The sequence below is a fragment of the Trachinotus anak genome, unplaced genomic scaffold, assembly GCF_046630095.1.
Source record: "Trachinotus anak isolate AG129_WGS33_773 ecotype Australia unplaced genomic scaffold, CSIRO_AGI_Tana_v1 ptg000028l, whole genome shotgun sequence".
Taxonomy (NCBI): domain Eukaryota; kingdom Metazoa; phylum Chordata; class Actinopteri; order Carangiformes; family Carangidae; genus Trachinotus; species Trachinotus anak.
In genome coordinates this window covers 11712328-11733787 of record NW_027273879.1, presented here as the reverse complement: position 1 = coordinate 11733787, position 21460 = coordinate 11712328, and the positions used below count along the sequence as shown (strand labels likewise).

General features: G+C 40.2%; 2 protein-coding genes across 8 annotated transcripts in view; one reads left to right on the top strand and one right to left on the bottom strand.

Annotated features, from left to right (window-relative positions):
* lhx6a (LIM homeobox 6a) overlaps nucleotides 1–9007 on the top strand; it is a 15929-nt gene extending 6922 nt beyond the window's left edge. Inside the window, exons 5-9 of one of the 3 annotated variants that reach the window (XR_011686303.1) lie at nucleotides 5839–6059; nucleotides 6459–6559; nucleotides 6719–6814; nucleotides 7120–7274; nucleotides 7415–9007. Coding sequence is in view for 2 of the 3 variants with exons in the window: in XM_071466049.1 (XP_071322150.1) it covers nucleotides 5839–6059; nucleotides 6459–6559; nucleotides 6719–6814; nucleotides 7100–7274; nucleotides 7415–7494 (673 nt within the window). In the remaining variant the exon portion in view is untranslated. Of the gene's footprint in view, nucleotides 1–5838; nucleotides 6060–6458; nucleotides 6560–6718; nucleotides 6815–7099; nucleotides 7275–7414 lie in introns of all 3 variants that reach the window. The other 2 variants (XM_071466050.1, XM_071466049.1) reach the window with 2 other exon arrangements.
* morn5 (MORN repeat containing 5) overlaps nucleotides 1–21460 on the bottom strand; it is a 25771-nt gene extending 4311 nt beyond the window's left edge. For 2 of the 5 annotated variants that reach the window (XR_011686304.1, XM_071466054.1), the window contains exons 1-5: nucleotides 21130–21460; nucleotides 20876–21023; nucleotides 18693–18804; nucleotides 18233–18364; nucleotides 2327–2370 (exon numbers count right to left, since the gene is read on the bottom strand). Coding sequence is in view for 4 of the 5 variants with exons in the window: in XM_071466054.1 (XP_071322155.1) it covers nucleotides 2333–2370; nucleotides 18233–18364; nucleotides 18693–18804; nucleotides 20876–21023; nucleotides 21130–21176 (477 nt within the window). In the remaining variant the exon portion in view is untranslated. Of the gene's footprint in view, nucleotides 1–2326; nucleotides 2371–9268; nucleotides 10566–12588; nucleotides 17442–18232; nucleotides 18365–18692; nucleotides 18805–20875; nucleotides 21024–21129 lie in introns of those variants that run through there. The other 3 variants (XM_071466051.1, XM_071466052.1, XM_071466055.1) reach the window with 3 other exon arrangements.

Genomic DNA, 21460 nt, shown 5'->3' with positions numbered 1-21460 from the left:
CCCACTATGACATAAACATACACTAAAACATGGTTACACACACCTAAATATGAAAACATGAATATGCAACATTTACATGCACATATTAGCAAGAATATACTGTACACATTGCCTCCATTTACAACTTTTAAAGCGTACACACACAGCCAGCCACACACACCCAGATCTCTGTTTATTTATGCTTGTCTAGCAGCTGCCAATCATTCTGCTCATTTTTTCACAAAATGGAGATTTTTGTTTTTGCTCTGCCACATCGTAGAAATATTTTACATGACCCGTCTCCATTTCAAAGTTCCTTCTGCCCTCAACGCTGCTCTCTGGACTGTGAGTCAGTATTAAACATGCAGAGTGGACATTTAATATGTCAGAGCATTAGATCTCCAAAAATGTTAATGAGTGGTTGAGATGTAGCCGTTACTGGGTCACATATTATATTCTCGTCAGGGAAGTATACACTGTAATTATATCAAATACAGTTATTATCATTAAAAAGCGTGTCTGAATATGGAAGCGTTGGATGTATTCCCTCTTATGTTCAATCAATATACGGATTTGAAGTTTCATTATGAATTTCCAAACAACTGCTGTACATTCAAGATATATGACATACTACACAAATTCGTACATAAGTTTATGGTCAGAATTGAATTAAAAGCGGAATCTGTCATACAAAGGTTTCACAATATAAATATGATTTTGACATAGAAATTTGTAATTTTCGAAACAAAACAAATCATGCTAAATTTGCAGGGACTGCCAATTTAGTAATTGAGATTATTATTACAGGTCCTGTATTGTATAAAGACTTTCATGTGTTTTTTGATTGTAAAACAGGTCAAGGTGCTATAACAATAAATGAAAGTATCAAAGCGCTAAGTTCATGGAGAAACACATTCAGAAACCGTGTCTTAAAACAAAGCCGTCAGGACTTCCGTAACCTTGTGATGACACAACAAGGCAGGCACTGCCCTCAGCCATGCCCCCAGCATGACCCTCCTGGACACACCATCCAACCTTGCAGGATTTAGTTTTTGGTGTCTACCTGAATCTGCTATGTTTTCATTTGGTAATGGAGAACACAAAGTAAAACCAGATAAATGCTCCTGGTGTGGTTAAACTACATTTAAGTTACAGGTTTAAATCCATAGAGTAAACAATTAACAGCTATGACGACATTTTGTTTGTAGACACTCGGAGTGCAAGTTAAGGTTTTGCAACTTATATATCTTTCACACTGACACAAGTCACCTTCAAACTTCAAATCCTTTTTTCCCAACTTCCCTGGTTGTGTGGTTTCTGCTCGCTGCCTTGGACTTAGTTGCTTTTTGTTAAATCGGAGTTTCACGCGTCAAAACTTTTCACCAACCTTTCAGTGGAATAACTACACACTATCTGCAGTGTAAAGTGACTCCACAGATCGGTGTGACAAAACAAAGTGATAATACTTTTAGATTTGATAGTCTGGATACTCTGTATGTTGAAGAATTTGACATTAGACAATAAGACATTCTGCAGTGCAAGTGCTGCATCTCCTGCTCAGTATGGTTACAATCTGTGGACAAGATTCCTCATTTGCATAATAATATTTGTAGGTTTAGATTAGACATCTTTTGAAGTCACTCTGGGAAAGGAGAAATGATTTCAAAAGTCTTGCAGTAACAGTGAAGCTTTGCTGGAGGGCCGGGGCCTGTACAATGGTTACTTCTGTAAATATAAACTGTAATCTGGGTTTAGGCCAGATTCAAACTAAGTTAAACACAAGCGTGAGTCCAGATCCTCTGGGCTGGTTTCAAACCTCTGGAGATATTTCCTCATCTGTGTCAGCCTATCATCTGGCTTTGGACTGACAGCTGCTTTAATGGGGCGTAATAGCAGGAAATCAGAGCGGGTTTCCCTCCATATACGTGTGTGTGTTGGGGTGGGTGGGGGTATTTCAGGATAGGGGGCGCAGGACAGAGCCCGTGCTGTGCCTCTCAAACCCATTTCGGGCCTCAGGCGCTTGCTTTCATACACACACACATACACACACATGCAAACCATGTCTTTATCAGCCTCCTCCCCTGACCCCCCTCGCCTCCCTGCCCCCCTCCCTTGACTCGCTGCGTACAAAAACTCATCCTTGGCCGTGAGCTGCAGGCCACACAGGAAGTTGCATTGCTGCACTAATCAGGGGCACCCTGGGATACCGACACTGTAACCAGAGTCCGTGTATGTAGGGAACTTTGAGGGTGAGATGTGTGCACAAGTGCACGTGTATGCGCATTTTTGTGTGTGTGTGTGTGTGTGAGACTGCCTTCATTGTAATCATAATTATTCATCAACCTACCTCTGGTTAGCTGATTAGGTCTCCATAGCAACAACCATGAGCAACTGCAGAAAGAGAGTAAGTTTTATTACGAGCTGAATCAGTTACGAATGTAATAACACAATGCTACACATTTGAGTAAAGACCGCATTTTTACCAGCTCAAAAAACAGAGAATGGAAATGTCAAGGTCTCTTTTGGTCAGGGTTAATATTTCAAAGCCTGATAATATGTTAAATCTGTTAAAAGAAGTTGTCCATAAAGTATTTAGAGCACTTTCCCGTCTTAGATTTCCATACTGTACGCCTAACATGAACCTTGTGCCTTAAAACCGCACAGTCGAGCAAGAACTCTCTCAGGACAAATCTAATAGAGATTAGTGTATTCTCACAGCACATCAGGAATAATCCAAAAAACGTGTACCTCCTCAAGCCCCTCTTTCAGCAGCAGGTGAATTACCCTACAAAAAAAGAGTAAAGATTAGACGAAAGATGGGGAGCAAATAGGAGAGGTCTGGGGCAAAAGGGAGTTCTGCGGTGTAGGATTTTCCCTCTTGTGAATGATATGGGGGCCGTGAGCATTGACATTGCTTCAAAATAAACACCAGGTTTTTGGTACCAAGACAAAACGAGATTTTATAAAAAAGAAGCAGTAGGAGGAGGGAGGGGCCTGAGGAGAGGAAGATGGAGGTGGAGGGGGTTAAAACAAGGGATGATTTGCAGCTTTTCTGGGTTCTGTCTCAGAGCATGAAACTGACAAGCTGTCATGCTAGATTAGCCACAATGTTCCACAATATTTTCCTCTTTACTGTAGAAACAGGCTGGAATTCTCCATAACAATCTGAAATGATAAGTACACACTGCGCAGGAAGCCATGGAGTCGATTTGTCTCCGGAGTGGCTTTATCGTGTTATAGGAGCTGTTTTGGTTAAGTTGCACATATCTGTGACAGCTTAAGCCCTCTGTGAGTGCCATGCCAGCCAATTTCATTTCAAGGTCACCACAAAGACTTTTTGTTTGTCTGCTCTAATGTCGAACTGAATTTGATGATCTGTTTTTATGGACATTGCTGCGCTAATTCAAGACAGTTTATTGAACCCTGTTAGACAGACAGATGCAGAGTCAGACAGATATGAGGCAGATCCCCAAACGGAAGGCATTTAATAATGACCCGTAAATACTCTCTACCGTACTACATGCATGAAAATGAAACTTCTGGCCAACAAGCTCGCAAACATAAGGAGGGCTAGGAGCTTGTGAGATGTTAGGGCTATATTATGCTTTCATTCCAGATAGAGTAGATTTGAGTGCACTGATGCTGCCAAACCCACTCACTTGGCAACCCTTGTGCTCTCCTGCACTCCCGTCATCCAGCTCTTTCCCTGCCATCGACGCTCTTTACTTTGCTATATCCCTCAGCACTACATCTCTCTGCCTCAGCCACTTACCTCCTCTCTCCTCATCTACTCCTCTCATCCTGATCCATGCCCTCACCAGTTCTTGCCTCCTCCATAGCTTTCAACTACAGGCTGCCCATATAAATTTGGCTCATGTTTGTGATAGTGTGCTTGTGTGTTTTCTTTTTATCTCTGCTCTCTCTGCTGCTTTAAGGCGGCATAAAGGAGAAACTGTCAGAAATATTGAGTCAGCCATTGTTTCTTGATTTTTGGGTCATTGCCTGTTCATGAAAATGCTTTCAATTTGAGCTAAAACCAGATGTAAATATATATATAAAATCCTGGCTGTACAATTCGCCATGATGTGCCTGTTTATGCCTCTTGCCCCCAGTTTTACCCCTTAGGCAGCACTTTCCCAGACTGCTTACAAATCCTGCCTCTTTGGCAGCTGCAGACCCCAACAATGGCTCTTAGCCTAACCATAACCACGTCAAACTGAAAAAGGTCTTACACTCATTAAACCCATACTGTGCTCTTTAAATGAGGAGTTTGATCACTCTTGATTTTTGCGTAAAACAGCAAATCGGTATGATGTTTCAGTTGCATTACAGTAGAGGCTTTTCAGATACTTCACAGTGCCAGCAGCTGCTCAGTTATAGTTTTGGGGATATTCTACATTTTTCTTATTTTCAACAACTTCGATAAAAAAGACCAAACTTAACAAAGTATTGTTTGTGTAGCCAAAGCCCAATATAGCTTATTCCTCTCTGCCATAGAGCTCCAATGTTGTCCAGATTATTAAAAAGACATTAGTGAGTCACACTGTTGCTCACGATGTTTCATTACAAAAAAACATGGGCACTGTACTTTATTTGGAGTCAATTCTCCATACACTGTCCTGCTAATGTAAATACTTCTGAGACCACCAAATTTGTAGTAATCCACAGCTGAAAATAGTTTATGACAAATGGACTATTTTTTCATGTTTGGTTTATGTCTGACTATAAAACCTACAAAAACTATGATGCCCTGCTGTTTTAACAAATTATTTAGCCTTTTTTTTTTTTTTTTTTAAGAAAAATGAAACTATTTATGATCCATTTCAAAAGATTTTGGCTAAGTGCCACAGACAGGAAAGGAAGTAAAAAAAATACAGGGGGAGGTACGCATTATTGAGTTTGTGCTTTTCATGGGATTGGTGGACAGTAAGAAAAATGACAGAGCATAAATGTTAGTGTAATGAAATCTATGGCAGCCTTCAGTTCCATTCTGCCCTTTTGCTCTTTCACCCTTGTATTTGTCTCATTCTGTCTTCAGTCACATTTACGGCAATTGAAATATTTCCAAGGGGCAGATCATGTTTATTTCAGACATTAATATCTTGTTTCCAGCTGACCCAACAAGTTGATATCCGACCCGTTCCCTGCTTAGCCTCTCTCTTTTTCTGTAACTTTCTGTTCATTCATCTCTCATCTTGTCCCTCTCTGTGCCCCTCAACCTCCCACCCACCCCACCCCCACCCACCCAGAACAGTAGGTCAGGTGGTTTCAGTTTATATGCTGCCTGATCTCACTGTTGCTATCAGTTACAGCAGGGCGATGGAGAGTGATGTCATCCAAGTCTTTCTTCATCTTCCACTGTGTGTAAAACCACCCTGGCTTATGTGTGTGTTGATTTGTTCCCTGGTGTGTGTGTGTGTGTGTGTGTGTGTGTGTGTGTATGTCTGTGTTTGTGTGGGAGCATGTGTACATGTCAGGGTCTTCATGCATCAGCCAGGAAATTGCAGGTGTTGGTTTGTTTGCATTCAAGGCTCAGCTTGCAGCCGCAGTCAGGAGTCTTTTCTGAAGGCCACATCCTCCTCCAAGGTTTCTTCCTTAAACCCTTTGAGTTCTGCCAAAATGTCAAGTTTAAAAACCACTGAGTTTCAACTTCAGCTTTCTAGTCAAAGAAAAGAACGTCTGTACATGGTTAATTCTATGTGTGCACTATCTGGAAAAGGCCCCGAGATAAGATTTAAAAGATCACCTGCTGCAATTTTCTCTCCCAAAATGTTGCTTTTACCACATCTACAAACCGATAATTCCTCATTCTGTTTCTCTCTGCTGCTTCTCTTGCCTCTCTTTCTCTCTCCCTCACAGTAGGTTTGGTACTAAGTGTGCCCGCTGTGGGCGGCAGATATATGCCAGCGACTGGGTGCGCCGTGCAAGGGGAAACGCATACCACTTGGCATGTTTTGCGTGCTACTCGTGTAAGAGGCAGCTGTCCACTGGAGAGGAGTTTGGCTTGGTGGAGGAGAAGGTCCTGTGTAGGATTCACTACGACACCATGGTGGAGAACCTCAAACGAGCAGCTGAGAGTGGTGAGTAGTGGTTCTGGCAAAATTTATAGCAATTCTCAGTGGTTGTCCAGATGTTTGCTCAAAAAGTCTCCTCCTAAAGCAGGATTTATCCAAATTTGTGCATTTTATTATATTTCAAATGATTACATTTTTTAAAATATAATTGTCATCTATTATCGCTGGTCTGTTTATTCCTGATTTCTCAGTGGTTCTGATGGATACCCACAGGATTAGAAGGTCATATTACAAGAGCTCAGGACTAGACTGTATTTCTCAGTGTATCCCAAGTTACACACAAAAGAAGTCTCTTTATGATACAGTGTCTCAATCCTGTCTTTTAATATTTCCTTGTGGCCGTTTTAAATGAACATACAACTGCATCTGACTTGCATCCCAAATGTCTGCCTTTGTGTTTTTCAGGCAATGGTATCACATTAGAAGGAGCAGTTCCAACAGAACAAGACAGTCAACCCAAACCCGCCAAAAGGGCGCGGACATCCTTCACTGCAGAACAGCTACAGGTCAGATACAAGACGTGTTTCTGATACAGTTTGCAGCTTGTTTGGAAATGTGGAGTCCCTTCACCATATCTGCATGACACTACATTATTGCATGCTGTCTTTCATACATGGATTTCAGCAGCATTTGATTTGATGCCAACATTTTGTTTCACTGTGCAGATCATGCAGGCTCAGTTTGCCCAGGACAACAACCCAGATGCCCAGACGCTACAGAAACTAGCCGACATGACAGGCCTCAGCAGGAGAGTTATACAGGTCAGTACGCAGACATTCACAAATGCTATAGTTTAATTATATCTGAATGTACTGAAATAGAATAATACAGCAGTATGCAAAGACCTACAACTTGATCCAGCCATGAGAAAAGGTATATCAATATATTACTATTATTATTATATACATCTATATACATTCACATTAATATATTTACAGAGTTCTGTCTGTCATTTATGATTTTTAAAAACATACCTTCATAATAAATCAAGATATTCTATTAAAGAATGTAGCTACATGATGTCTGGTTACATTGCGTCTTCATAGGTGTGGTTTCAAAACTGCAGAGCAAGACACAAAAAGCACACTCCCCAGCACAGTGGGGCTCCCCAAGGTCATCCCCAGTCCAGGATACCCTCGTCCCTGCCCGATGAGCTGCATTACTCCCCCTTTGGCAGTCCTGAGCGAGCGCGCATGGTGGCCCTTCACGGATACATTGACAGTGAGTTGTACTTTTCTATTAAATAGGTGCATGAAGACTTTAGCTTTTCATTTCATCACTGTTGGCTGCTTTTTCTAAAGCGGAGGCTTCTTTATTTAGCTGTTTTTAAATCCTTCTTATGTGTTGCTTGTGTTCTTCAGGTCACCCCTTTTCTGTGCTGACCTCTCAGAGTCTCCCTCACCAGGCCATGTCGCTGCCCCAGCTCCCCCTCAGCCGCTAGCGCTCCACTCTGACCCTTATGACCCCTACCCTCTGGACCCCAACCCTTGATCTCCCATCAGTGACATCTATGGACCTGACCTGGAGGTCAAGCAGGAGTCAGTCTGGAGAAAACACAAATCTTACAGGAGCCCTGCCCTTTTGGAAACAGAAAAAGAAATGGGAGAAAGCCGAAAAAACGTCATTATGTTTTTTTGTTTTCTCTCCAAGGACATGAATATTCCACCTGCATCCATTCTGACAAAATGATCATGAAGCATTTAGCATTAGCAGGAACTTGCAGACTATATTTTACACCGCCAAAAGGACCCATTTTGCTTCAAGCGTACAGCATCCTCCACTCTTCTCATCCACCCTCTGATTTGAAGGTGGAGGGAGTTTTAAAGGGATGAGACTGATCAGGGAAGCAGGACTGAAGCCTCTCGAGTGCTGTAAGAATACTGAAGATAAACCAAGAGGGGAAAAGTTCAGGGGGCACTGTCATTGTGGCCCAAGGGCCATGCACACACATTAGAGGTAAGACTCCTCCCTCTTCTCTCTCTAAGCAACCATGAAGGAAAGCTACATGTAAACAAAATACGTTCACTGTTGAAATATTTCCTTTATGAATGACATAGTGACTTTATGACATCTCAAAAATACAGAAACTTCCCAGCTTCATTTTTGGTAATTTTTCCCCTAAAATGATGTGTAGAATTAGATTTTTGTTAAAGAATGAAAATATTGTGTGCCTTATCTTTTCCATTATTAAAAGAAAACATAGTTGTTTACAGCTGTGAAATTCTAGCCCGTAATTCATCACTAAACCAGGATTTGGATTTTTTTTTTATTCAAGTGTGTAGGAGCAATTATAAGGATTTCCATTGGAATCTTCCATTGGTAGAAAATCACAAGTGTATTGTAGCATGTTAACTGCTTATCATGAAGGAAAACCACAAAGCACTATGTCTGGGCTTGTGTATTGTTAAATTATGGCTGTAACATGTAACAGAGGGAGGTCTGAGATGAGCATACTAGTCAAACTACACATACCTACAAAATCTGACATGTTAAGTTACATATTTTCAGATTTCCAAACAGGTGCACTGTCACTAATTTATGATTTTTAAGTTGTTCGTTAAGCCTCTGTGTGTATGTGTCTTTCGTACAAGGAGGGAAATGGAGTATTGGTACAAAATGGACAATATAAAACAGACTGGGTTGTACATAGTGAGACTTGTGTGTGTGTGTGTGTGTGTGAGTGTGTGTGAGTGTATGTGTGTGTATTGGCAGGGGTAGAGAGTGTGCATCTGTATTTTAGTGCCATGGCCAATGTGTGAAGAACAGGATCCAACAAGACCTCAATGTCCTTGTATTTATTGAGATGGTAAATCCCTGTAAAGCACTTTTTCCCCTCTCTGAAAATGTTTTGTTTTGTTAAAAAAACAGGAAATGAAACAAAAAGTTTATTTGATAGACTGTGCATCATAAATGTTTTGTGTACTAAATTGCAATAAAATAGAATGTGATATTTTTGTGGTTTTGGATCATTTCTAAGGATGAATTAGCAAAGCAATATTTCATTTTTATTTTCCCAAACAACATATGGCACAAAGCAAAGAAAGTTGGGTACAATGATTAAAAGGATTTTTAAATGGCAAAAATATGAATAAAATCAATACATATAAAGTAATTGTATCTTCAATGTGTTTTTATTTTTTTTAATTAAGCATGATGTTTTACTGTGTGATTTTGGTGTGGCACATGTTATTTTGTGGGTAATTGTGTGCATCCTAGTATGAGAGTGTGTATGTGTATGTATATGTGTGTGTGTGTGTGTGTGTGAGTGTTTGTGTGTGTGTGTGTGTGTGTGTGAGCACACGTGCATTTTACGTGTATGTAGTGTGAATTTTTTGTGAAGCAGGAAAGGTGCATAATGGGTAAGATTCCCTTTGTGCAAAGGACTGATGCCTTTAAAAGACTCGATGTATTATTTATTTCATTTGTTGAAGGTATTTTCAATTTTTTACTAAAGCAAAAGTGGTTAAGGATGAGGGGCATTCGTAACACAGTAGATCATTTACTAAAAATAGTTCACCCTGCAGACCTGTGTGCTTTTATCATTACCTGCACATTAGCAATCGACATTATTTGGAATACTTGGTTTCAGACAACATGCATGCGTCTTTGAGCATTTACGACAACCCTAATAATTTCATACCTTTAGTATTAAAACATTTACTTGATAACTGAACTAAAACTGTTTACCAACACATTGACTGGGCATGTCATGTTTCCATGATTTTATATTTTGATCTTTGTATGAAGGAACATAGTCAGTATTTGAATATGCATGTAACTGATAGCAAGGATAAAAAAACTCCATCAAAAATCAAAACAGTGCATTCATGTTGAATAAACAGGAAGCCAAGATGTTTTTTTTTCTTCTTATTTTTCTTTTCTTTTTTTTTTTTAAGTGTTGCAGATAACTATTTTGTATCAAGAGCATCAGTGTCAATTCAGGCTTAGAAATTTGATTAGATCAGGTTAAAACATCCGTTTTTTTCATGAACTAACTCTATTGGACCTTATTTACAGGAAAATTAGATTCAGCTCATCAAACAAAAGAAACAATGGTTGTATACATGCTATACAATATGCTTGTGGACTTGCATGGGTTCAAATGAATAGGCTACAGTATGTTTGCACAACCAACTTCCAAACTCAAGACACATTTCAAATTAAAGTTTATTTAATTCAAACTGGTTGAAAGACTGGATACATACTGTTTCACCCTTAAATTCTCAGACCTCCCTCTCTCTCAAGCACATACACACACAACATAAACAATAGGAACATGAACCTATTCTTTTGCTTTTCACTCACTATACAAAATAAATGAAAAGACCATGACAAGATATTTATCATAGTTTTAACATCAAAGAAAATGTTAAGTGCAGGTCTGCAAAAAGTATCATTTAATATTGCTGGTCACTTCAGATCTGGTTGCAGCAGATTTTTCGGGATCAATGCCAACAACCTCATCCCACGCTTTCCGACAAGTGCGCACAATCCATTCATGTTCCGAGTCATCTGTTGGAAAGATTCATTTGAAATTATTGAAAACTTTTGTCCATGGTGCTAGAAACAAAGTTTAGATGAAAACTAATTTTGTTTTTCTGAACGTTTGACCCGTGTTCACAGAAGAAAAAAAAAAACACACACACACACACACAAACCGCAGATTGAAGTGTAAAGGCTCCGCAGCAAGGAGCTGTATTCAATTTGTTGAACTCACTTAAAACGTCCAAATCAAATGTGTAATAACCAGTGGGCTGCATAATTAAACCGCGGGTCATTCTGTGTGTGAGGCTGCAACAGTGAAGTGCCATTCACGTCTCGGCTACATTTTGTCAAATCAAGATAACCCTGACAATTAGGAGAAAATAACTTCTCAGAGCCACTTCAGACACCAATAAATAATAACCCCCCCCCCCAAAAAAAAATGAACGCCAATTTTTTTAAACCGAAACGACCGATAATAAAGCGGTTTTCCATTGTAAGGAGGGAACGAGCGGCTAATTGCAGGGGAAGTGAAGCTCTCTCCGGAGCGCGTGCAGCTGCACGCACTTGAGCGGCTCGCGGGCCTCGGCCGCAGGTTCCACGGCGCGCGAGCCTCCATTGTGCAGAGGAGCAGGTCTGCGGCTCGCGCTGATTGTGTGTAATTGCCACGGGTGGGAGTCGACACTAACCCCCCCCCCCCCCCCCCGTATGTCTGACTCTCTCTACCTGCTCTGATCGGGAGGGTCAATTGAACATATCGGACACCCCGGCAGCTGCCACGCAAACACCCCCCCCCCCCCCCCCCCGTATGTCTGACTCTCTCTACCTGCTCTGATCGGGAGGGTCAATTGAACATATCGGACACCCCGGCAGCTGCCAAGCAAAACACCCCCCCCCCCCCCCCCCCCCCCCCCCCCCCCCCCGTGGTCTTTGTGACTGAGGTCGTTACTGAAGCCTGTGCGTCGCCGTGTTGCCATGAGACTGACCTCACTCAGCCAGGAGCCACAACCTGCCTTAATGAAAATTAGATTGGGGCATTTTCATATTTGCTGTAATTCTACCCTCTTGAGATTGTATAGCAGCGTTTATCTCAGGATTTAAGTCGTGTGTAATTGGCACCTTGAGTTATTTGAGGGCACAGGTGGCTGGTGTGTTTAGGTAATTTCCTGCAATCCGAGGACAGCAGGACATTTTTGTTGATTTAGATTTGCCAGTTTTTGTTAGTCAGTGCATAGACTCCTAAAGACAGAAATATATAAATAAAATCACATCCTGTCTGTGGTTCCCTCAGTAAAGTAATGATACAAGCACATTTTAGGAAAGATTTCAGGGAAAGATTTTGCCTGCATCATCACTTTAAAATCCAATAAAGTGCAGCACAAACAGCAGTTTATTAAACAGTTCTCTGGTTGATATCTGTCTGGACTGTAACAACCTGCACGGACTGTTCAATGTACGCAGGGGAGAGAGTGTGTGGAAGTGATGATGGCACCTTGTTTAAGTCTCTTTATCTTAATCCTTAAAATACACTCTGAGGGAAAAGTGTTTCCTTCCAGCCTAATGGGGGTGAATTAAAACACACACAGACACACACGGCTTAATTAGCAAAAGCAAAAATCTCTCTTTTATAGAGATTTGCAATCTGCTGATTGGATGGTGAAGTAGAAAAACAGTGTAGTATTCATGTTAATATTAGAGGTACGACTCTGTGATGTCATCAAGAGACAAACTGGACCTGATCCACTGACAGTGAGGAGGAGCTCAAATTACAGGACCTATTGTGCTCGATACGTATGGTCATTATCTGCTAATATAAACACATTTTGTGGTTTCCAGTGCAGTGAATCAAACTTACCTAAATGTGAGTAAGTCAAACAAACATTCAGTCGTACATGTATAAGTCATCTGTCTCCAATTCACTGCAAACAGAGCAGCCCTTGGTTTTGCGTCTTGATCACATCACTGAAAACAGCATCGGTTTTTGGGTTTCAAGCTTTGATGGCCTGATACTGATCTTTAAAATTATTAATCCATCTGTCACAGCTCACAGGATTAACTTGTGAATCCCGTTTTATGGTGAATTTTTGTCTCAAATGTATGAAAAAGAGAGAGTTTCAGGAAAGGCAGCATGAGGATTTGTTCCATTCCCCAGGGCCCCGGCTGATTTTATCTGTCTGTGAAACACCTCGGCTGGACGCGGACAAAGGGAGGGGCCGTGGTTCGGTCACCAGAGGTGTTTTCCTTGGCAGTGGAATGTTTTGAGTGTGGAACTCTTTCTGCGCAGAGTTTCAAAGGGAAGCGGTTATTCCAGAAACAGGAAAGTGCTACAAACAATATGGCAACACATGGCCCCTGCTGGAGCTGTTGCCGTCTCCTGCACCGCTGCAGAGTGTTGCTGCCTGTTGCCAAAAGAGAATATACATAACCAACCGTGTGTGTGTGTGTGTGTGTGTGTGTGTGTGTGTGTGTTTTTGTGTGTTTGTTTGTAATAACAGTGCATGCTCAATCAGTCAGTGGTGGAGATTTGATTGTGCAGATGTGGCCCATGTATCTTTTCCCTTCATTGTTCTTTAATTACAGTTTTACAGAGTAATGCAAATGTTTTATATTGCACCTCAAAAGTTAAGCAACAATCTTCATCAGCAATGAGAAATTAAAGTAAAATTATGTGTCTCTGGAAGTTTGGAGGAAAGCCGTTTGAGTTGTTTTTATTTAAAATATTTAGTTGTTTGATTATGTGATTTGTTTTTCAGATTTAACAGTAATCAGTTCATTGTGTTGTAGTCTTTTGGCTTTATTTAAGATGGGTTATGACAGCGCGAGTTGACAGTAAGTGGAAGCACATGTCTGCTGTAATGCCTTTATTTCACAATAAAAATGTAAATAAAAAAAATCTGAAAAACAAAATGAAACCATGATTCAAATCTTAATCACTGAACACCATCAGCTGCTCAACAAGCAGCGTATTAAAATGTATGAAGCATTATTTGTGTTTATATCATGCATGATCCTTATGATTTTAATCATCTTAATTTAAGAAGTTTTACCCTCCATTATTAGCAAAAAAGACAATTTTATCAAACTTCTCACATGTAAGCCATTTCATGTTAATTCATTTAATTCACAGGTGCAATCACCTGCTGTCTGCCACCAATGAGAATTCATGGAGATAAATGTGGTTATGTTTTGCATCTAAAATGCCTTTTTACACAATGCAAAAGTATTTAGTGAGCCACATGACAAATAAACATCCAAATAACCATCAGCTGAACAGATCATTTTTAAAACGAGAAGACAAAGCTGGATTAGTCTACCAGCTCATCTGTAATGCCAACGGTGAGAGATGAGTTGAGGAGACGAAAAACTGCTCTATTTCACCCTAACGACTCGTTACTGTGGTACTAAAGTAGAGGTTGCTCGTTTATGATGTTGGAAGGTACATCAGCCAGAAACAAAGTCTGTGATAATCTTTAAATGTTCATCTTTCACCACCTGCAAGCACTCATCACTGACACTAACACACACACACACACACACACCCACACACACACACACACACACACACACACACACACACACACAGACAGTGTACAGTCACAGAGACTGACACACACACAAACTCAGACAGTCCTCTCTTTCTATCTTATGTGTATTTCAGGTGGTGACTTTGTATCGAAATGTCCCATCTGACTCCTGTTGATCTTGTAAAGTTGCTCCTTTTTTAGTTTGTCTTATCTCAGTGTCTCCACATCAAAAAGACTTCAAATAGACTGTTCATTAAATCTACTAAGAACTGCCTTAGCCCATTATCCAAACCAGTCACTAAAATTTGGGTAAATAATGATGATGTGACTCCCTGCATCTCAAGGGTTGTCAAACCTATTGACAATTTTCTGTAAGGAAATGGCATTCCTTTTCTCAAATTTAATCAGAAAACCAATTTGATAGGTAATTTAGGAGAAAAGTGCTTTTCAAGACAAATTTCTTTTAAACAAGAAGACAGGAAACAATTACCAATGTCAGCCCAGTGGGTTCACGTGCCAGTTAAGGGCGGCATTTGCTACCATCCACTGGTTAAACAGACTGCTTCTTTTGCCTACAGAATCATTTTGGTCAATGCCCTTTGACATCTCCTCTAAACCATGGAAATGCTTCCTGGTTGTCTCCCTAAACCAATGAGCAAATTGAAATTTGTGATGTGTGTGTTTTTGTGGAATTAGTTGAGTTGACCACTTGCAATCAGAATCGGTCTTAGCCTGTTACTGTACATTGGTGTCTAAAGTCCTTTGCATGTCATAAAGAGAGTCAGGCATCCCGTTATTATCCCATCATTATTGTTTATCCAAGGTGACTTGTACTTGGGGAGCAGTTTGCTAAAGGGTACTTTGAAATGTGGAACAAACCACTAAACTTAGAGTTAAAGGCCAATCAGCTCTACCACCTGAGCTACAGCTGCCTCTAGTAAAATGATAGCCTTAGGTTTGAAGGAAATGTACGAAGTAATGTAGAGTCAGGATCACTATAGTATGGGTGACAGCTTACTTTCTGAACTCTTTGGACACTGAAGGTTACTACTCAATAATTCCAACCAACACTATCACCTCTGTCCATCTCTCAATCCTCTATCCTACTTTCTATAAGGTGTACCAGTACTCTTGACAAATCCCTTCATACATGCAGGCATATCAGCAACTCCTTGATGAGAAGAAATCGGTTCAATTCCAAAAATACTCTATACCTCTTGGGGAATATTAGCAACAGATCCTATTGTTTCGCTGCTTGGCACTATGCCAAGAAGAGCTGTTTGTCCAAGTTAGCAACGGTAACTAAGGAGGGCTCTTTGCAATAGGTCAGCTTTGGCCAGTGAGTAAAGATTAGCCTGTTATTTCCAAGCAACAATATTTAGTTCCAGGGGGTGAAACTTGAATCATCTGTGTTTTAAAACACTTCCATATGCATCATTTTTGCAACTTTTCTAGATATGAGGCTTTGTCTCCACTGTCTTTGCTGGCTTGCTTCTCCCTTGTCCTACATGCACCAGTTGTAACCATTACATGTGGAGCTCCTTCCTCTTTCCTAGCTGCAGCAAACGTCCCCACTGGGAGGGTGGGTCTTCCCTGTGTCCCATCATCCTCGCAGTCCTCATCCTGGGAGGAAGCCATGAGGCAATAAATTCTGTCTTCACACCCACTCTGACAAATGTGCCTTCACCTCCCAGGGTTGAAAAATAAATCCGTACAGGATACAGGAGCATTCTTCTCAAGAATTGTATACCAAGACAAGAAGGAGAGCAAACATAGTGACATACACAGACATCTCTCCACAAACATGCACATAAACACCATGAAAAAAACAAGGCACACATCAATTAAATAGTTCCTGTTCACTCCATATTTATCTAAATCAAAACAGAGTTGGAGCATTGTTGGAAAGTGCTCACTTCCTCTTCTTTTTCACCCCCCCCATCCCTCTCTTTTGTTCTCTTCTTCCCTATCTCTCTCTCTCCATCATTCCACTGATCAATACCAGAACTATAATGATGATGAACAACCCGCATCAAGGAAAGAATCGCAAAACATATTTTTGTTTTCTTTCACACACTGATGACATCTGGTGAGGATGTGGACCCTCTCCCCTGTTTCCTTCTGTCTCTACACGTATGTAAATGAGATTTGTGCTGGTGGAACTAATCTGTATTATGTTGCAAGTAGCTCATCTGAATACAAATATTCTGCCCAAAATTACATTTCTACCTTAGGGAGCTTATGAGTCATACCTCAACTTTTGCCAGGGCTCATGTCTTGACGCATGTCTGCATTTGTAAGGTAGGAAACGATCAAATTCATTCACATAGAAAATAAAACAGATTCAGGAATCATCAGATGAAAATCCAGATACTGAAGCTGGACTTTGTCTTATTTCTTAAACGACTGAGGAATACCAGAAATGCAGGAAGCATTTCTGCAACTAAAAGCAAGAGTCCTTCATGATTTAGCAAAACCATGTACGTATGTATGCTGTTTGTTAAGATACTGCACATTACATGTCCAACAACGAGTATGAGTCTAGAGCAGCTCTAAAAAAGTGAGAGGTTCACCAAAATCAGAAGGATTCATCCTCTGGGGTCCACAAAATTCCTGTACTTACTTTCATGGCAATCCATTCATTAGCCATGCTGCGAACAAGGCTGAAAATGATTGATGCGTGCATATAACCTATCCTTGACCGAAAGCCATTTACAAACTGCTGAGTTAAAAGGCTTCTGCCATTCAGATCTCCATTATCCTCCCTCCCAGGTACACACGAAAAATCTGCCTAATTCACAACATTATGCAGGGATACATGACAAGCAGAGGATATCTGAAATTGAGAATTCCTATGTGGACACCTGACAAACTGCATTCACTTTAAATCAGGATTTCCAAAACTTGGCACTCGTTCAGTGGAAAAATGTGTCTCAAATTTTCCACTTTTGACAAATAACGAAAAACTTTGGAAATGACTGAAATAGCCTATAGAAGCATGCTTATCAGATTGCTTGTAGCAGTAATCTTCCATCAGAGAATCCAGGGATAATCCATTTAAAATCACTCCATAGGTTCATTGTTATCAAATCCCTCCCATATGGCCACACTATATGCTTTCAGACTTGCAGTTATTAAAACATAGGCAAAGACACAAATTCAATTCAAGAGCTTTACCATGTTTGAAAGTAGCTTCAGTAAAGCTTTTTCTATGTTGTCTGTTTTCAGAAAAGTTGAGCTGTTGAAAAGTAGATAATTTTACACAGAGCTACTATCTTGTATGACGAGGCAGCATGACTCCTTCAGTACTAATTTAGCTGGTTGTATGGCTTTTAACTCAGTAGATCTTCCTGTGGTATAGGCCTGAGTGGATGTTTCCTTCCTTAAATAATACAAAATTATAGACCAACAATTGAAACAATTAGGTGAGGACTCTACACTAAGGAACTAAGAGAGCATCTATGACAAAGCACTTCAATAAACCATTAGCTCAAACATGTAGGTGCAATTTCATGTCCTTTGTGAACACCCTAACGCATGTGCGTGCTGCAGATAGCAAATTGGAAATGTAGGTTAAATCAACAGCAACATCATTACTGGAAGTGATGTTATTCCTACTTGTGATCAGTTATAGGAACAAGCGGTGCTGCTTTATTAAGTTTCAATATAAATACATTCAAATACTGCAATCTATCACTGACAAGATGTTTCACTGGATGTAAAACTGTGCTTCATTTGAAAAGTTATTTTTTCTATGCTCATGACTTTAATCTTTCTTATTTACCTTGGCACCACAGGCAAAGATGTCTGGATATTACTCCACACAGATACAGCCAATTTGGCATCAAGTTAGTGGAAAAAATGTGCACAAAGTGAAGAAATGTAAGCAGTGAGAAAAGGAGGTAGGATTTTAATTATGGAAGAGATATTGTGAAAATGTCTGTTATCCCTGCTTCATATGTGGATTGCAGGTGGCAGCAGGTAATGCCTACTTTTGCTCATCTCACAATAATAGTTGCTAAGATAGCTCAATTTATAATAATAGTTCACATTATGTTTAGAATGGAAGGTATCCATTGTTTAGTTGTGAAGGATTATGATTTTGAATTAAAGTAAAGGGTTACTTGTGCACTATATCTCCTATGGTACAGTCATCTTTGGTTTCCGTCTCACCTGCATTCCTGAGGAACCTTCCTGTGTAGGATGTGACAACTCTCGTGGTGGGGTCATAGAAACCATCTCCACAATCGTAACACCAGTCAGGAATAACGCGTGGAGGATGCAGATTAGTTAGCTGAGATTCTCCTGAATGGACAGGGCAGATGTTTTGTATTGAATTATTTTTTTTGATAATTTACTATTATCAGCTGTGGGAATGGCTCAGTACATAATGCTGTTGTAGATCTAGAAGGTTTTGTGTTCAAATCTTAGTCTTCTCAAATGGCATTGACTGTTACTTCTCTTAACTCCCATGTGTTCCCAATCTATTTTTTTTTTTTTTTGCCATGTTTTAATTCTTGGCAAAGTTCGATGATGTGACTGTGTTTCTGTGGAAGTGGGATGGAGAAGAATGAGTGAATATGTGAGGAAATGAATTGTGTATTCCCACATTTTGAAATAAATTGATTCAAACCTGCAGGTCTGAGTCCATTGCACCTCTCACTGTAAAAGCGTCTGTCATAACCATCGCAGTAGTCCCAGTCCTTCTCCTGGTACTGCAGACCATCAGCAAAGGTAAAACACCCCTTGTGAGGAAGCACAATGAAAAACACTGTACATCATCTTTTTTCTACAGTCACAAACTTTCAAAGGTCAATTAACCTAAATAAAAAAGAAAAAGAAAATTTCCCACTTGCATCTAGTGCTATGTGCCAAAATTTTGCAACATCCGCATCTTGAAACCACCCGAGTACAATGGAAGCAAATGGAATTCCATTTGTGCTACTCAAATCAATGAAAAAATTACATCTGAAAACCTCAACAGCAGAAACAATGTCCCTGTTACTCAATATAATACACAGACCTCACTGTTGACAGTTTTTGTTGGGGCTGTGTCTTTGGCAGAAAGTGTTTCCAGTGAAAACTGTTTAAAGCGAGGTCTGGAGGTTATCCTGTGTGCTTGAGACATGGTTTCTGGATAGATAAGTTGCTGGTGAGGTTTTCAAATGCCACTTTTCAGTGCTTTAAACACCACAAAAGAGTTTAAATGTTCCCCCATTGTCTTTTGGTTTAGGCAGAAATCATAGCGATGGATATCTCAAAACCTCAGCAGATGAAACCAAAACTGTCTGCACTGATATGTACCAGAAGGGAAAAGTGGAAAAATATGTCTTTCCGGTACTTTAGGTGACACACTGTGTGTGTGTGTGTGTGTGTGTGTGTGTGTGTGTGTGTGTGTGTGTGTGTATATATATATATATATACACACACACACATATGTATATGTTTTTCTTAGGAATGATGCAGTTACTGAAAATAAAACCTGACTTTTTAAATAAACATACACTGTATTTTTGTGTATTTGACATGTAACAATAACACGTTCACTTCAGTGTCAACAATATACCTTGCTGTCACCAAAAATGGCATTAATTCAGTTTCATAACATGGATTTTTAAGAGTCTATGTTTGATGAGAGATCAAATGCAAATTCGAGGAGAAGAGAGGAGAGGAGAGGAGAGGAGAGGACAGCCATATCAAAGAGGTGAATTTGTAATTTTGACTGATAATACGTTACAGCTGGTGTGATAGTTAGCCTAGTCTTATCTGGAGACCTTTTTCTATGTAGATATTGAGACCTGTCACGGCAGGAAAAGTACAGGTGTGACTAATGACTAATAACGATGGCTCAGCTCCACTGAAGCCAACAGCAGCAGAATCCTGGAACTAGAAACACCTACATGGAAATGCAGCTTTGATTGAGGTGATAAGTTAGACCTGTGCTTTTCCTGCTTTGACATTTTAAAATGTCTGCAGTAGAAAAGGTCTGCTTACATGCACTAGACATTACAGTTTAATTATTACTGTTTGTTTGTTTTTGTTGTCCCTTTTATCTCCTGGCACTTTTTGATTAACTTTAAGTCCAGCAGTTGCAGTGAGTCTTCAACAACAATATTTCTAATCAAACTAAATATTACCAGAATTTTAACAGTATCTTGAAAATTAACATACACAGTGGATCTCAAACCTTTAGGCCCAAAACCCTTTAAAATTCTTGTTAAATATCATAGAGGGCATGGAGGCTAAAATCTTATGAAGTGTTTCAAAAAGATAAGGCAACATTTGCATATTTTCAATCCTAAAATATGAAAAAACATATACCTGGGCTCCTCAACCCCCAGGATGAGAAGCATTGTTTGAAGGAAGAGGTGCAAGTTGGAGAATGAGCTATGAGCTACCAGATGTAATTTACCAGTGTTTAAATTTCTGAGTCTATTGGATGGTTTAGGTCTTTTTTGAATGGAAACAGATTTTCTTGGGCTGGCATGGACGCAGGTGTAGGGTATTCTGGGCCAAGGTTAGTCATGGTTCAGAGCTGCTATCATTTCACATGAACCGCAACTGCATTGATGATAATAATTGGAGTGATCGCTGTTGTGGCAAAAGCCCATGGAAGATTGCATCAGAGCAAGAGAGACTATAGCTTCACACAGGAAAAGGGGAGAGAAACCTAATAACTACGACAGTAATGGTGAGTGATTGCTAAAAGGGACCAGATGTTATATCAACTATAACCAATGTGAAACACACAATCATGCAAGTGGCTGCATATATTGTGACATAGATGCAGGGGGACACACGCACACAACTCCTCACCTCTTTAGCTATGCCGTTTTCCCAAGTGGCGTCGTATTTACTTCCATTTGGAAAGTGTAGCACTCCTTTGCCATGGAACATCCCATCTTTCATCTCTCCCTCATACTTGGTCTCTGTGGGAAAGGTATATTCTCCTTTTCCCTCCATCCTGAGGGAGAGTAGAGGTGGTCAACTTTTAGCTATGAACCACTTGTGTGACTAATTTGTGAACACTGCTGTCTTTAAGGGTTATGAAACATTCATATCAATATTACCTGCCGTTTTTTGTATCCCCTTTGTAACTGCTCCCAGTGAGCTCCATTATTACGCTGCCGTCCTCACAAAATAAACAAACTAATGCACGCCGTCGCCATGGCAACGCTGCAACAGGCCCCTAAGAGACAAAATGTGGGAGGCTCCTCGTTAAAACGCTCGGCATAGAAAGCAGTAGACCCCTGTCACTGTCTTTTAAAACACTGTCGCAATAAAACTTGACAAAACAAAACAACAAATTAACCCAATCTTCTTTCCAGCTTTTTTTTTTTTTTTTTTTTTTTTTTCGCTACGCATGCGGGCGCCATTTGTCGCTCTCTCTGAACGTCATCA